Below are 15,626 nucleotides of genomic sequence, written 5' to 3' on the forward strand. Positions count from 1 at the left end.
TACAAAGTCTGGCTTTTACAGTCAGAACATCCTGTGCCTTGCTTTAACCTCTCTCTTGTCTTAACTGTAGGAGCTCAGACAGACAGGAATACCTTTAAGAACATTCTCACCAACACGGTCTCATGATTATCAGCTACAAACTGCCCTTGGCCTAGAACTGCAATTTTTTTCTATAAGCACTTGCTTCTGCAAAAAATTTAGTATTTTTATTTTAGAATAGAAAATTATCTTCCCCAATGCAATAAAGCCTAACTGATCCATGCTTAATTGGGCAAATGAAAAATTCTCAGCCAATGAATCCATTAATAACACTACTTTAATAATAGTAGGGTGTGTCCCAGAAGGGTTTATTTTTGTTTTTAGCAGTTTTAAGGAAAAATCTTCTTGGGTCTATTTATGAATGCCTAGATAGGTGATGCTTAACCAGAGTGTATCATTTGCATCATCTAACTGTACTCCCAACATTCCACAATCAAACTGAGACTTCTCAGTGGTCAGCTACCACCAATTTGCATCATTGAACCAAACAGGAATCACCAGGAGGCATTCATGATTCAAGATTCACTTCCTGGGTCAGACACCTACTCCCTGGGCTAGGTGTAAGTGCAAATGAGACTATGATAAGGACCCTCTCCTTAATTCTTGAAGATAGTGCAGAATATACAGCCAAAGCAATTGCTGCCAAACAAAAAATCCCTCGACTCTCTAAGTAAAGTTGCTCTTGATAATAGGATAGCCCTTGGTTATCTTTTAGGTGAGCAAGAAGGCGTCTATTCTGTGGCCAACACAACTTGCTGCACTTGGATTAACACTTCTGGGAAAGGCGAGACTCAGCTACAAGAGATCACAGAACAAGCTAGTTGGCTTAAGAAAGAGGCTCCTTCACTGGAGTCTTTCTTTGACGGATTTGATCATAGTTGGTTTGGGCTGTGGGGACTGTGGCTTCAGAGTGCCCTCCAAATGTTGGGCATTATCCTGCGTACGGTTCTCTTAAAAGTTTCCCTGGTGCACTGTGTTCTCTCAAAGGCTTTAAATGCATGCATGCAGCTGCTAGCAACAGACAAGTAACCTCCTTTTGCCTAGAATACTAAAAGAGGGATGAAGAAAATCGTCATCTCAGGGACAGGCACCTTAATGTCCTAACATATGAATCCCAGTCGGAGATACAGCCTGACTGCAAAGTCAACAAAGTGTAGCTCAGAATGGCACTAATAACTTAGATTTTGATCAATACTCTGAGTACAACTCTTAGTACAATTGACAGTATTGGTCAGAAGGGGGCAACTGATAAAGGGAAGTTATATATTGGGACCCATAGAATGGAGGTTGCCTCGGTGGCCTAAGCCACCTTACAAATCTAAAACTAAGTCAGCCCACACTTATGGGAAACACCTCACCATTTAGGAAACCTAACATACACCAACCACAATCCTCCAACTCAGCTTTAGCTAGCTCACTTTACAGAAGAAAACAGGGCCTATGACCTGTTGGCCTTACCAGGAAATCCCCGACCTCTTAGCCAAGCGTGCCGTTTCGCACTGCTGCTTTTAATACTCTATCAAATTCACTTTTGCCCCAAATCCCTAGGTAGTGTTTATAAGGCACTGCATTCCAAAATCCATGGACTGTTTTCTCCTGAATAAAGGGCATGAAGTCCATTACTAAGTTGTACTAGGTCTGTCATTTGACAAGTGTATTTTAAGCCTCCTGACATTCATATTTTTAATAAAACTCTAATCCAGATCTATCTTTTAATATTCTAGAAGATGTTAGTAAAATGAAGGGGAAAATATAATAGCTTGAGTATGTGCAGAGACACAAATGTCACTAAAATATATACTACTAACATTTCACTTACCATAAAAGTTTATAATATTCTAGGACTTGTCCATATAGTGAGGACTCAAACCCCACTATTTCTCTGTCATTTATAGCTAGTAGAACAAAGAGAAGACTGCAAAGAAATATTAAAGCTCAACTAATGAGAATAAATGGCTCCCTGTGACAACTCTGTAAAGACAACAATAATTTGAAATATACAATTCTCTTTTATGATTAACCACTCTGGGAATATTGTAAATTAAGAAAATCAGTTACAATTAGATCATCTTGGGCTTTAAAATATAATGCATTCAATATATTGTCAAATTAGAAAAAATAATTCCAACACTGAATATTCATTTTTAATAATATTTCAGAAGAGAAGTGTCTTAACTTTGTTTCCTTAAAATTTTTGCAAGTTATTTCATTTTGTATGAAAGTAAGTACTTGAAATTAAATACAATGTACAAACACAATTTCATATCATTATGGCAGTGTTGGAGAGTTGGCTTTTTAAATAATATATTTCTACATTGAAATTACAAATGTATTATTATTATAAAGGAACATGTGTTCATTGCAAAATGTGAGAAAAAGAGATTAGCAGAAATGAGTATATAAAATGCCATATTCCGTTTAACAACCAGAAGTAATCCCATCAACTTTTGTATATTCATTTTCTCATTTTCTTCCTTACCAAAATGAGACCAACCATACAGTACACTGTGTTTTTTTCCAGTTACCATCCTTCCTGCTTTTCTCCCAGTCAATGACTTCATTCTATGCCAATATATTTTCATGTTATCTAATAGCTATCCTTATTCAAATTTACTTAAATATACTTCAAATACATGTTACTGCTGAACTGCCCAACCCAAGATTTAGTCTTGTACCACGTATCACATGCATGTAAATGCCATATAACTATTGCTTCTAATTAAAAAAATAAAATAAAAAAGTTGAAAAAAAAGAAAGGTTAGAAATAGCCTTTCCCTTTACTGGGAAAACTTCTAGGCATGTCACACACACACACACACACACACACACACAAATTGAAACACTGGTACCATTAACACTTGCATAGCTATCACCTAAAGTCAGTAATTAAGAGTTGCCCTAGTTGCTTTTTTGTTTTTTCTCTCTCCCCATACACACACACACAGACATGCACAATTATATATACACATTGCAATTGCCATTATTCCTTTTAAATCTCTTTAATAATGATAATCCCCCAATTTTTTAATGGCACGTTCTTTTTTAAGGGTATATGTCAGTTGTCTCAGAATACTTCTCACTTGGGATTTGTCTGATTGTTGACTTGTATGGTATTGTTATACATATCCACCTACCTCCTATTTTTACAGTATACTTAAAGTTAGGCCTATAAGCCTGAGTCATTTCAGGTTAGATTTTTCTGACTACTGCTTTATACTCTTTCAGTGGGCAGAGCTAAAATACATTCTTTAGTAAGTTATTTGTTCATATTGATAGTTTCTATCTGAATATCGTATACAGAGGTGTGGTTTTTTTTCTTTTCATAGTTATATTTCTTTTCTCTCATTCTGAAATACCTTGTGTACTAGTATAGTTCAATTGAATTATCAGTTGAATCTTACACCATACATAAATAGCTTCAACATTATTATTACAGCCCGGCTGGCATGGCTCAGTGGTTGAGTGTTGACCCATGAAACAGGTGATTATGGTTTGATTCCAGGTCAGGGCACATGCCGGGGTTGTAGGCTCGATCCTTAGTAAGGGGTGTGCAGGAGGCAGCCGATCGATGCTTCTCTCTCATCATCGATGTTTCTCTCTCCCTCTCTCCCTTCCTCTCTCTGAAATCAATAAAAAAAATTTTTTGAAGTTATTACAGCAGTGATATAATTTTAATACAGAGTCAAGTTTTGGATTTTTTTGCAGTTTCCTTTGTCCTTAGATTATAGCCAACTAAAGATGTACAACCAAAGAAATGGTTCCAAATCATTTTTTAAATGTTTTTTCCTAGAATTCATGGACATGGACAACAACAGTGTGGCGACTGGCGATTGTTGTGGGGAGAGGGGTGGGTGGAGGTGGAAGAGGGTATAGTGGAGATAAATGGTGATGAAAAAAAATAGAGGGGGAAAAATGCTTTTTCACTGTGGTTATGATAGCAATTTGATTTACAATTAAGTTTATTTTAACTGGATTTTAATCTTTTAGTTTTCTTTTTCTCATGAAAACTATATTAAAATATATAATAAAAAAATTTCAACTTATTGTCATCTTTTGTGAGCTATTCCATACTTCTCTCTTGCTTCCCCTATGGGTAAACATTTTTATTATTCTGGTTTTGTTTTTTATTGGTTATTTGCACATATACAAAGTATTACAAAAATCAAATACTACATAACTGTTTCACAGCTTGATTGCTTCACTTATTAATGTAGTCTAGAGATTACTCTGTATCAGAACATTGACTTCCTGGATTTTTGGGGGGCTTTACAGACCTCTGTTTTGTGAATAGAAGCCATTATCAAATAGCCCTCTATTGATGGCCATTTGTGTTGTATTCATTGTTAGCTATTATAAAGAATGGCCATTAGGAAAATCCTTATGGAGATGCTATTTTGTATCTATGAATGTGCATGTTCAGGGTAGATCTATAGAGATAGCACTGCTGAGTGGAGAGAAAAAAACATACACAATTTTGTTAGATTTTTTTGAAAGTCTCTTTTATATGGGATTATGCCATATAATAATGCTATTCTTTAAAAGGAAAAAAATAATGTAAAAAAAGTTTTAATATTTACATGATTGAATAATATTCAGTCATTTAAATTATGAAATAAAAACTTATTAATATTATAGTAAAATAATATTCATTATATTTGAAATGCAAAAAATATATGTAAATACATATATATTTATATATATAATTATATACATGTAACATACTAAAAAATCAAGATGGAGGAAATAACACTTAAAAAAGTAGGAAATAACACACATACAGCAAGTAATTTTTGCATATTTTTACAATTTTTGTTAAGTTCCTTTTAGTTTTCTATTGCTTAAAGCCTAAGAATGAGTGATTACTGGTGTTCCCTCAAAAGATAAAAGATAGATACCCTCAGGACAAAGGACTCAATGTGAGTTCTCCCCCAGGGGAGAGAGCACGCCAGCACTATCTCCTTCCCCCTTCTTCCCTCTAAGGGAACCCGCAAGACTTGCAACCTGGGGGGCAAAGGGCAGCAGCAGCTCATCCCAGGCTAACCCCCCGCACCTGTCTCCGAGGCCCCCTCTCTCTGACTTCCCAGGGAGCCAACGCAGCCCAGCCTGGGCTCTCCTGTTGCTGCTTCTATGCCGTTCCTTGTTTCACTGTCCTAAGTATATTTTTGCTGCCATCATGGGCCCAGTATCCTTTGGCTCAGTGCTATGTAGCTCCTCCCTTTGGATATCCCCACCCCCATTGCCTTTTCTTTAAATAAATTCAACTTTTCTTTATTCACAATCTGAGATTGCTATATAGCCTGCCCATGCACAACTGATTTTAACTTTTCAACAATCAATTAGGATTTGTAGAAACTTTCTCAATAATTAAAAAAGACTTCTAAGTAACATTTTTTGGAATAATATTAAGTGTTTCTTAAAATGTGAAAGTAAAAAAAAAAACACACTGTATTTTCAATTCCACATTAGTCTTTTCTGAGGCTTAAAAAGTGAACAATTAACCAATTATTAGGTTATACTTTTGCAATGCAAAAAAAATGATAAAACTGTTTAGAATTTTTTTTTCCTGAAAAATTACTCTATATTAAACTATACCTTAAACAAAATTTCCTTTAATTTGATGGATTAAATCTAAATCTATAAATTCATTTGTAAGCACGAAACCATTAAAATAATGACAAATCTGAAGTCTTTATTCTAAATTGTAAATTATACTCTCTTTGGTATAATTTTTCTCTAGAGTAATTCAGCATTATAAATGTAAAGTACTAATTATCATCTTAACAATGTGGTGGCCCATAAAAGTATCATTTCCTGGTATTCTTACTTTATAGAGCATGAGGTTAATGCTACATGTGGTTCACTTTTAGAAATTTTCTGTAATGCAACGTTATGAAAATACTCATTCAAATGCCTGTTTGGTATGAAGCCAAACATTTATAAAACTTTTTTTCTTTACCTCTTTACAGTTATTTATTACGAAAACACTTTACATCTTTATTTTGAAATATCTGTTGGAGAATACAAGACTTAAAATGGTGTCACTTGCGCTAAAGTCCATGATAACCAAACTTAGATATAACATCTCCACTAACTGTTGTTTCAACCTCTCCCAGAAACATAATCTTACCCAGATTGGCATTTTCTGGTTAACACCAATAAGGTCATCTGTACTGTGAGCCCTCGCCATCCCCTTATAAAGAGGGAATCTGCAGGATAAATTCCCTTGCTGTCCCATTTCCCAACAAATGGTGCCCTGGTCTAAAAAGAATCATTTCTTTTCTTTTGTTAAATAGCTCCCTTGCCCCACCCTTCTTCCTATTACAAAAACAAAACAAACAAAACTTCCATTTCTACAATACTTGGTACAGCCTTTCTACTTGATAGAAGGAATGATGCAAGATTCATGAATTGCTTAATAAAGCCAATTAGATTTAAAATTTACTTGGTTGAATTTGTGTATTAAAATGCTAATAACCTAATATTTTTATACACCTCCCCCCCCAAAAAAAAATCATTAACAGTTCTTTTAGTGGCAGAAGATATAAGCTAGTGAAGGGGAACAGAATTTGACACTCCAAAATATGCCTCGTTGACCTATAAATTATCTTGAGCTGGCTATTTTTAAGAAACAGCAGATATAGGACAAGCTCTAAAAAGTAAGTAAAAAAGTTACCTTTTGTAAGAGACATTTACATTTATAAGGGAAAACTCCATTTTTAAGTCTCCCCTTTCAGTACCAGAAAAAGTAGGATAACTAATGTCTAAAAACTCTTATCAATAGAGAAGGTACCCACTTAAATTTGCATTATAACCATAACCTTGCTTTCCATGTTTTTCCTGGTAACCCCCCATAATGGTCTTCTATCTCCCCCACAACATTTTCCTTTTGTCTTTAGTTGGAGATGTTATTTAAGATGGTGACTTGGGCCATTTGGGGAGTTACTCCATTTTCCTGGGTATCTCCCATGTGTATACATGTTACTAAATTTCTGTTTTTCTCCTGTTAATCTGACACTTATTATGGGGGCGAGGGGTCTCAGTCAAAAACCTAGAAGGGTAGAGAGAAAGTTATTTTTCTTTCCCTACATAATTTAAGCTATACAAAATATTTTGTGTTTGTTCTCTTATTGTTGCATTTTAATGAATATTTTTATAATTATAAGAGCTTTTATAGTAAACACCTAGCCTTGTTTTTCCCCCCATAAAGATTTTAATCACAAATTCTCTTAACAAAAGAATTATCAGTTACCTAATTGTTTGTAGGGAAAGCTGAATTAAAGACCTGGAGGCATTCCAGAATGATCTGGCTCCCAGATAAAGATTCAGGGTTTCACAAAGAAGCATTCAATGAATGCAATACCGTAAAGGCAACTGCCTGTTGTCACTTAAAATTACTGGCTGTCTAGGCTGATCTGCATTGAATGCTTTGTTCTAAAAGGCACAAAGTAGTCATTTAAAAATGTGTTAGATACAACAACATAATATAAAATAAAATGTAGGATAGCAATATGCACTTCTGTAGCTTTTGTTGTGAATAAAGTAACACATACTGATTTGTTATAGATTTTTTAGTATCAAAATGGTGACAGAGTCTTTTTGTTAATGTATTTCTTTTTCACCAAGTTATTATTGAGTGCTTTCTATATTTGTTTACTGTCACACCTTTGCTAAATGGGATGCACTAATATACAATGAAGTCTAACGTGGACAAAAAGGGGCCACATATTAAACCTGAGAAGTTCATGGGAGGCCTGCACGGTGGCCTTACACATTCAGAGACCAAAAGTAACCACACAGCATGGTCTGAAATTAAAACCTTCTAGCTAAAATCAGTTCATGGTGGGTAGTCATTTCCTAGGGTGGTATTTCTCCCTAACACAGGTCAATCTTCACTTCAACTGAGCCTGTCTCTTGTCCTTTTGCATTTAGGATAACATACCTGATAACATGCCTTTGGAATAACAAAATATAATTTCCGTCCCCGAATCCCTCAATGCACAACCACCACAATAGAGCAGAGACCACAAATCCCCTCATTGTTACTGTTACCGTATCAATTGTTGGCTGTTAACTATCCTGTGCCCACCTATGTAAAAGAAGCACGTGTCTATCATTTTATTTTTCATCCAATCCCAGAGATCCTCCCTCACTCTACTCTGCTTTCTCCCGCCTACATAATCTATCACCAATGCATTTCATGTAACCTACGTAAGCCCCCTCTTTGGATTGTAATATATAAAATAAGGTGCAAAACTGCCATTTTCCGGAGCATTTTATCAGTCTGTTGAGGTTTTGCTTCTCTGCAACTCTCCTCAGTTTAGTTCAAATAAACTCCTAAAAGTTCTTATAGGTGGACGTTTCTTACACTGACACTAATTATACATTTAAAGTACATACATTTGGAGGTGAGGGAATCAATATAAAAATAAAAAGGGGGACACCTGTCATACTTTCAATAAAGATAAATTTAAAAATAAAGTACATAAATTTGACTCTAGAAGAAGAGTGGCACACAGAGAAGAGGGTAGCGAGAGTAGATGCAAAAAAGGGGGAACGCAAATGCAACTGGACATAGCGTGGGTGAGCGTCCCCAGCTCTCTTCTCGGTGCTTATTCCAGCGAGCATGCTCTGAGAGCACAGAGCTGGCTATTGCCTCGGGTGGTCTGTGTTTCCCAGGTGTAAAATCTCTTAATGCACTGGGTCTGATTCCAGGGTTTAATGGTACTGACTGCATTTTTTCCCCATACTGTGCAGCCTCTAAGTGAAGCCAGGTATTCTTACTTAGGGCGGCAGCAAGTAAAGCAATTTACTCTTACTGACTGAAGGTTTTCATGTAGCACGTATCACAAAAGGATTTCTGACTACATGTGATTTTCATCTCACCTTCATGTCTCACGTCTCACCCTCAGACCTGCATAGATCACCTTGTCTAAAATTTCTGAACATACCTTTGACCCCCATCCTGGCATTCACAATTACCCTGGGATATTTTTCCTTTCTACATAGCACTTAGCTCCTTCTAATGTACTAAATAATTTATTTATTTTTTATATTTATTGTTTGTTGTAAGTTTCTCCTCACAAAACCCAAGGCCCATACTGGCATATTTGTTGTTTGATTAAAGGATGTATCTCAAGTACATAGAAGGGGCACTTAGTAATATTTGTTGAAGAAATGCATGTAGGAATTTTCAAAAGTGATGCCCTTGGAAATTCACCATTGCAGGGGCTGTGACTACTCCATTAAATGATGTTTCCTGTCATTGTTTTTAATCAATATTCTTGTCTGAACTTTTCCTAATGTAATATGAAAAACTAGTTTAAATGAAAACTTGAGCTATATCATTCAGTTTTTAAACCTGATTTTTAAAAATTTTTAATAGTGAACAGAAATATGTGAGATAAATAAATATAAATAAAGCATGTGGGGGACGCTCTCATTTACCAAATGCTGGGGTATGTTGATGCATGATCAGACATGCTGAATAAAGAAGATGATAGGAACAAATGGATCCAAAATAGAAACTATAGTTTATTAGCAGGTAGATGAGAGCTTAATTGAGAGTTATTTAATTCTTAGAATTGGGCTTAAGCCATAGGCTGACACAATACATTAGCATAATAGAAAACAGCTTTGTCTAATAGCTAATAAAACAATTACAATAAAAACTAATAATTTTTATTACTTACATGATAAACTATTTTAGCTAGAACTCCCTATGCACTACTAACTGTGCCAGGAGGACGTCCAAAATTAAACCTAAGAAAAGTAGCATAAATTGAGAATACAGAGACAACTGCATTGAGCGATTTTTCAAAATGCGTAGCCATAGTATTAGTATTATTATTTCCCTAGCATGTAAGTAGAAAACTGTACTTATAAAGCAAATCCCACCTTTTGGAAAATGTGCTAAAATATTTCAAAAGCACACAGTGTTTTGAGCATACATTTCCAAACTGATTTATGCTTCACTCATATGTGACTGAGACAAAATATGGGTGATGCCACAATTCAGTCCATTTTAAATAGGCAAATGAAAACCACTAATGGTATTTAGACTAACAGTGATTAATAACTTAATATTTGATGACATATACAAAAATTTCAAAACTCAAAGAAAATATAAACAAAACGTTGCAAGTTCCAAACAAGTAAACACTATTAGATGTTAAGTATAAATCATTCACTAATGAAAAGAACCCTTTTAAAATGTTAGTACTTTTGCTTAAAAGAGCAACCTTAAGAGACCCTGTGACTGTTCCCTGTTCAGGCAGGAATTGTCAAGAACATGTACACTTAGTCCATTAGCTGCATGTAAATGGAAAACCTTCATAGAACATCACAAGGAAGCTAAAAAGAAACAAATCTATTTACAAAGATGTCAAATTAATCAAGATACCTGAATTTTCTCAGTGTCAGAATATAAAATCTTCACTGCAGCATGTTGTCTATTCATTCTCAGTTATTTAAACCAAAATGTTATTTGCAGTAGTTCAAACTATAAAATGTTTACAGACAGCTTATGTGCTATGTTGAAGCATCTATTTATACAGTTGATGTAATCAGAAGGATCTTCCCCACCTCTCAATGTAATCTTACAATCGGCAACATTGCTACTTGACTACATCCATTCATCTTCTACCCTGTTTTAATAACACAAGTGACACCTAAGAAATTATTCTTTGATCTTTCAATAAACTAAGCCTGTGCAGACAGAGGAAGGTGAAAGAGGTTAAATTGGCATTGATTATTTAAGACACATTCATCATTTATTTAACAATCTCCTTCACCACAAAAACTATTGTGTTTACAGGCCGTCGCTGAGACACTCTGAATTTATTTTTCAATAATTCTTGTCATGTGCATTTCAAATCAGAGCACATTGTACAATAACATTAGTTTCAAGTCTCCTGATGAATCTGTTACAGGATAGAGTAGTTTATTGTTCAAACTTTGAACTTATTCACTGTAGTGGATGTGCAGAAATTTCTTTTAATAGTTTTCATTATAATGAATGTCTTACAAGGATTCTATTTCTTATCTGAAGCAAAATGTGCAATAACACCTATCTTCCCAAAGAAGTTGCATTAATGCATACTTGAAGTCTCTTATATTTTGACATGCATATCACTAAAACATGATTCATAATGATTCATAAAGAAAAAATTGTGGCTAGTATTTGGCATCTTTAGGAAGGAAGAAGGGAGTATAAGAATCATCCATAACATGCAAAATTTCTACAAGACATTTCATTATTTTTCTGACAACTATTACTGCAAATTATAGAGGTATAATGTTCTATGTGGGTATGTAGAAATTTTTTGTGTGAAAAATTATGCCAAACTATATTTCCTGAGAAAATGCAAGCAAAATATTACAAATTAAAAGATAAATTATTGTCATTGCATATGAAAATGTGAAAAATTTAATTTTAAATAGATATGGAAAAGTACTAAAAACATATCATAGTCATAGAAAAATTACTGATGAATCATATATTCCAAATAGTCACACTAGTCATCACTTTTGAAATGCTTTACTTATTTTTAATTTATTTAAAGATTTTCCTCCCCAGGTTTTTCCATACAAAATGCTCTAAAGTCCATTACTACAGTTACCTCTAGTTACTGACATAAAGTTCTCTATGCATATATCTAGTAATTAATTTTCTGATTGTGATTCTTATATCCTAGAATATATCACCAAGAACTGTGAACATGAAGTCTTTAAAAAAGATTATCATTCTATGTTAACAACTACCAAAATAATAACAGACACTAGTACAAGGGGATCCTTTGGGGACTCACTACCAAGAAATCATTATTCTTTTACACAATTTAATCTAGGAAAATACATTAAACTCTCACTGTCATATATGAAAAAGGCTAAGAACAATAAGGATTTGACAATGAGCATTTAATAATAGGGCTTAACTATGTTCCTAGTTTTAATTTTAATTTTTAGTTACTAGAGAACTAAATAGCACTGAAACAAGAAAAATTATGTAGAAACAAACCAAAAAAAATTATGAGGCCTAGATGGGTAAATACTTAAGAGGCTGCTACTAGCTTCAGCTTAGTTAGCCCCCTGCAGGTGTCATTCATTTCTTAGCAACTCTTTCTCATAAGCAGTCCTAGCAATGGTGCAGATGTCTTACACCCTGTATTTAGATTCAATCATTTAGACATTTAGAATTCAGCCTCCCAAACATAATTTCCTTATATTGGGTAAAATGGGATAGTTGTCCAAATTCAAAAGTGTTTTCACTTTTTTAAAGAATACATTACTTTTAATAAAAGACTAGACTTTTACCAGTTTTCCCCAGAGGTTGATGCTCAACTGCTGAGCCATGCCAGCCGGGCCATAATAAATGTTTTTAAGGAGAAGAGAGAGTTCTCACAAAGCTTATCTACAAGATAAAGATAATTCTTCTAGTTTGGCCAGCATCTACCTATGATCCAGGAGATCGCAGTTCGATTCCTAGTCAGGGCACATGCCCAGGTTTTGGGCTCCATCCCCAGTAAGGGGTGTGCAGGAGGCAGCGGATCAATGACTCTCATCATTGATGTTTCTGTCTCTCTCTTTCCCACTCCCTTCCTCTCTCTCTGAAATCAATAAAAATATATTTTTTTTAAAAAGATAATTCTTCTATTTTTTTTTTATCAAAATAAAGTTTAGAGTCATAAACTTTGACAAAATGAAAATTTCATAGCTGCATTTAAGGAAAAATAGGTATTTGAATCAAAGTTATCCAAAATCACCCAGTGTTACTAGAAGCAATCTTCTATTCAAACTTGTTTTACAATCTTATTTTGACAGTTCAACAAGTATTTCACATTAAGAAAAAATGCTAACTTTCAATTAAATTACTTTCTGCCGCCTGCACTAAAGCCCAAGAGCTACAATATTATTGCAAATTTATCTGCTAAGTTGTGCTTCCTTTTATGTGCCAGATTATAAAAATGATGTGCTTGGCTTTGGTGACTGCAAACTTTATTAAACTGTTAATAAATAAATTAGTGCTTTCTTAAAAATAAATTGTCCCAGTATTCTAACAGGTATCATCCACATGTCTGCTAATTAACTAATTCAAAAGACTGTATTAGAGATGTTGGTTTAAAATATAATAAAACATTGGTATGCTAGTCAGTGCCTGTAATTATCTTTTTCAGTTCCAGAAGGTATTTGGGGAGTCTTTAAGAGCAAAAGAGGAATGGTGCAGCACTAAATTACTTTAAATCAATGCATGGACACAGTAGCAGCAGAGGCAGATAAGCTGTGGAAGTCTGCAAACCAATAAAGGATAAAAATGGGTTTATATAGCTACTTACATCATAGCCCAGAACTTCAGTCTGTGTGGATTTATCTACTCTTGAAGCAAACGCCTTCTGTAAATGCTTTACTTTATCCTGCAAAATGAAAGAAAACAAAAAAAAGCACATTGTTGGTGAGTCACTGCTCCTCGACGAATACTCCCCACTCATTAACATTTGATGAGTGTACAATTCACGATACCCTGGGTGCACACTTGGCTCTGCTGGTGCTTTGTGTATCAGCTTAAATATTCACAGCTTTAGTTCTCAAGTCATAATTATCCCACCTTTGCCATCTTTTCTTTCAATGCAAAAACCACTGAGTCAGAATAACAGTTGAATCCTAGAGAGGGACATGATTTGCTTAAATCCAAGACCAAATGTTTATGCTGTTTCTGCTTAGTCATGTTCTGTAAACTAAGTCCATAGGAGTTTATTGCTCTTGTTTCAGAGCATTTACATTTAAAGTCCAAAACATTTTCAATGAATAATACCCCCAGTGAATTCCATTTAGGTTCTTCTTCATCTTCTTAATTCTCTCGTGAAATTTGTACATGTAGGAATCTCTGCTTCAAGGGATTTAACACTAATACAAACATTTTATAACTAGGTAAGGGAAATAATGCATGAAGGAAGTTAGAGATTTCCTATCTCAAATGCACTACTTCCCTTACCTAGCTATACAACAATATGTATTTAAAAATGTTAAAGAGGGAAAAAAAACTCCTTCAAAAGAGGTTAATATTGAAATACTATGGTAAATCCTCTTTGAACATAATAAAAATCATTTCTCAGTCCTAAAAATTTCACTTAAAATAAAGGGGGATCTTGAACTTCATTATTACATAATGGGCCGACTGTGTGCCTGGCACAGCTAGGGGTGCTCACAGGATCACATCTCATTTTTGAATTTTTACTACTATCACCACCATTTTCAATGAGAGCAATACAGTTTAGAAAATTTAACTTGAGAAAGTTTCCACAGAAGTCCATATGATCCTACTGGACTCTTTTATTGCCTGGGCTTGTTTTGAAGAATTTATTTTCTTTTGTTTTCTTTTGTATGCTTAATAAAGTAGTTGTATAATATCATAATGAACAAAACAATTCATCTTTTTCCAGGAAGAAACAGTGCTCATCAAGAATCTTATTACCAAGACCTCCAATTACACAAAACTCATCCTTCCCTTTCCCTCCCTGCCTCCTCCACTGTCCCCTCCTCGCCCCTCTCTATGCCCCTCAACTTGGCCTGAGATTTGCAAGTTATCAGAGTTGTTTAACAAAGTAACTACATAATTTCGGTAAACATAATTTATTTTGACTTACTAAAATACAGAAAATATGTTATATAATATTAATGTCTCATACCTACTAACTTCCCTATCACACAATTTCTAGGGCTGCTATTCAGTTAAAAATGGCACGGACATTAGATAATTCAGGAAGATGTAAAGTGAGTGCGGTAAGATGGTCATTGTCTGAAAAGGATTAACTGAAAACACGGCTGCATTTTCCAAGCTAAACAAAAATAATACATAACAAGTTGCCTACTTAGATTTATACTGGGGCTGGGAAAAGAAAAGGGAGAAGCAGTAGTAGGTAAAGGAAGCAATGAAGTTTGATATCACTGAAGGGTTGTTTAGAAAAATTTATTTACTTTTGGAACAGGTTGAGGTCATATGTATCAGAAAAGTAAGTTTTGTTATAAATCTGTAGGCATATAAATGTTTGTATATGAATTAGAGAGCATGACCTAATGAGAGCAGGGAAGACTAGAGAGCAAATGCATCCATTATGTTTCAGCCCACATTTCAATTTCAAGGGCTTCCACTGTGAGGATAGGAGTTGGAAGGGACTGATAAGCTCCATCTCATTGGTATAAGTTCTAAGACTCAGGAAATCCAAATAAACATAAATGAAATATTCAAACAGCCTCATTAAACAATATTCTAATCAGAGCAAAACAAACAAAAACCCTAAGTCGAGAATAGTTATATTCAAGAACTTCAAAAATAAAGACAAACTTTTCTAACAAAATTCACTGCTATTCCCTTTTGTAAGCATTTCCACAACAACATGTCATATTTTAATTATTTATTATGTATGCACTTAATATTCAAATGTGGCAATTTCAAATGTGGAGAGTAAGTTATGGTCCCAATAAACTTAGGTGCACATAAATAAGAATTATATATTTTATTTAGATCAATAGTAGGAAGAAAACATGTCATAGTTTATAATAAATTTTTATAAAATACAATTAGAAGATTTAAT

At 34.3% G+C, this 15,626-nt stretch overlaps 1 protein-coding gene across 2 annotated transcripts in view; it reads right to left on the reverse strand.

The window, feature by feature from the left end:
* The window catches only part of CCSER1 (coiled-coil serine rich protein 1), a 1,053,060-nt gene that overhangs the window by 488,994 nt on the left and 548,440 nt on the right, over nt 1-15,626 (reverse strand). For both annotated transcript variants that reach the window (XM_087826564.1, XM_087826567.1), the window contains exon 9: nt 13,371-13,448. In XM_087826564.1, the coding sequence (XP_087682690.1) occupies nt 13,371-13,448 (78 nt within the window). The remainder of the gene's footprint in view (nt 1-13,370; nt 13,449-15,626) is intronic.

This window comes from Miniopterus natalensis, chromosome 1 (assembly GCF_054644295.1).
Source record: "Miniopterus natalensis isolate mMinNat1 chromosome 1, mMinNat1.hap1, whole genome shotgun sequence".
NCBI lineage: Eukaryota > Metazoa > Chordata > Mammalia > Chiroptera > Miniopteridae > Miniopterus > Miniopterus natalensis.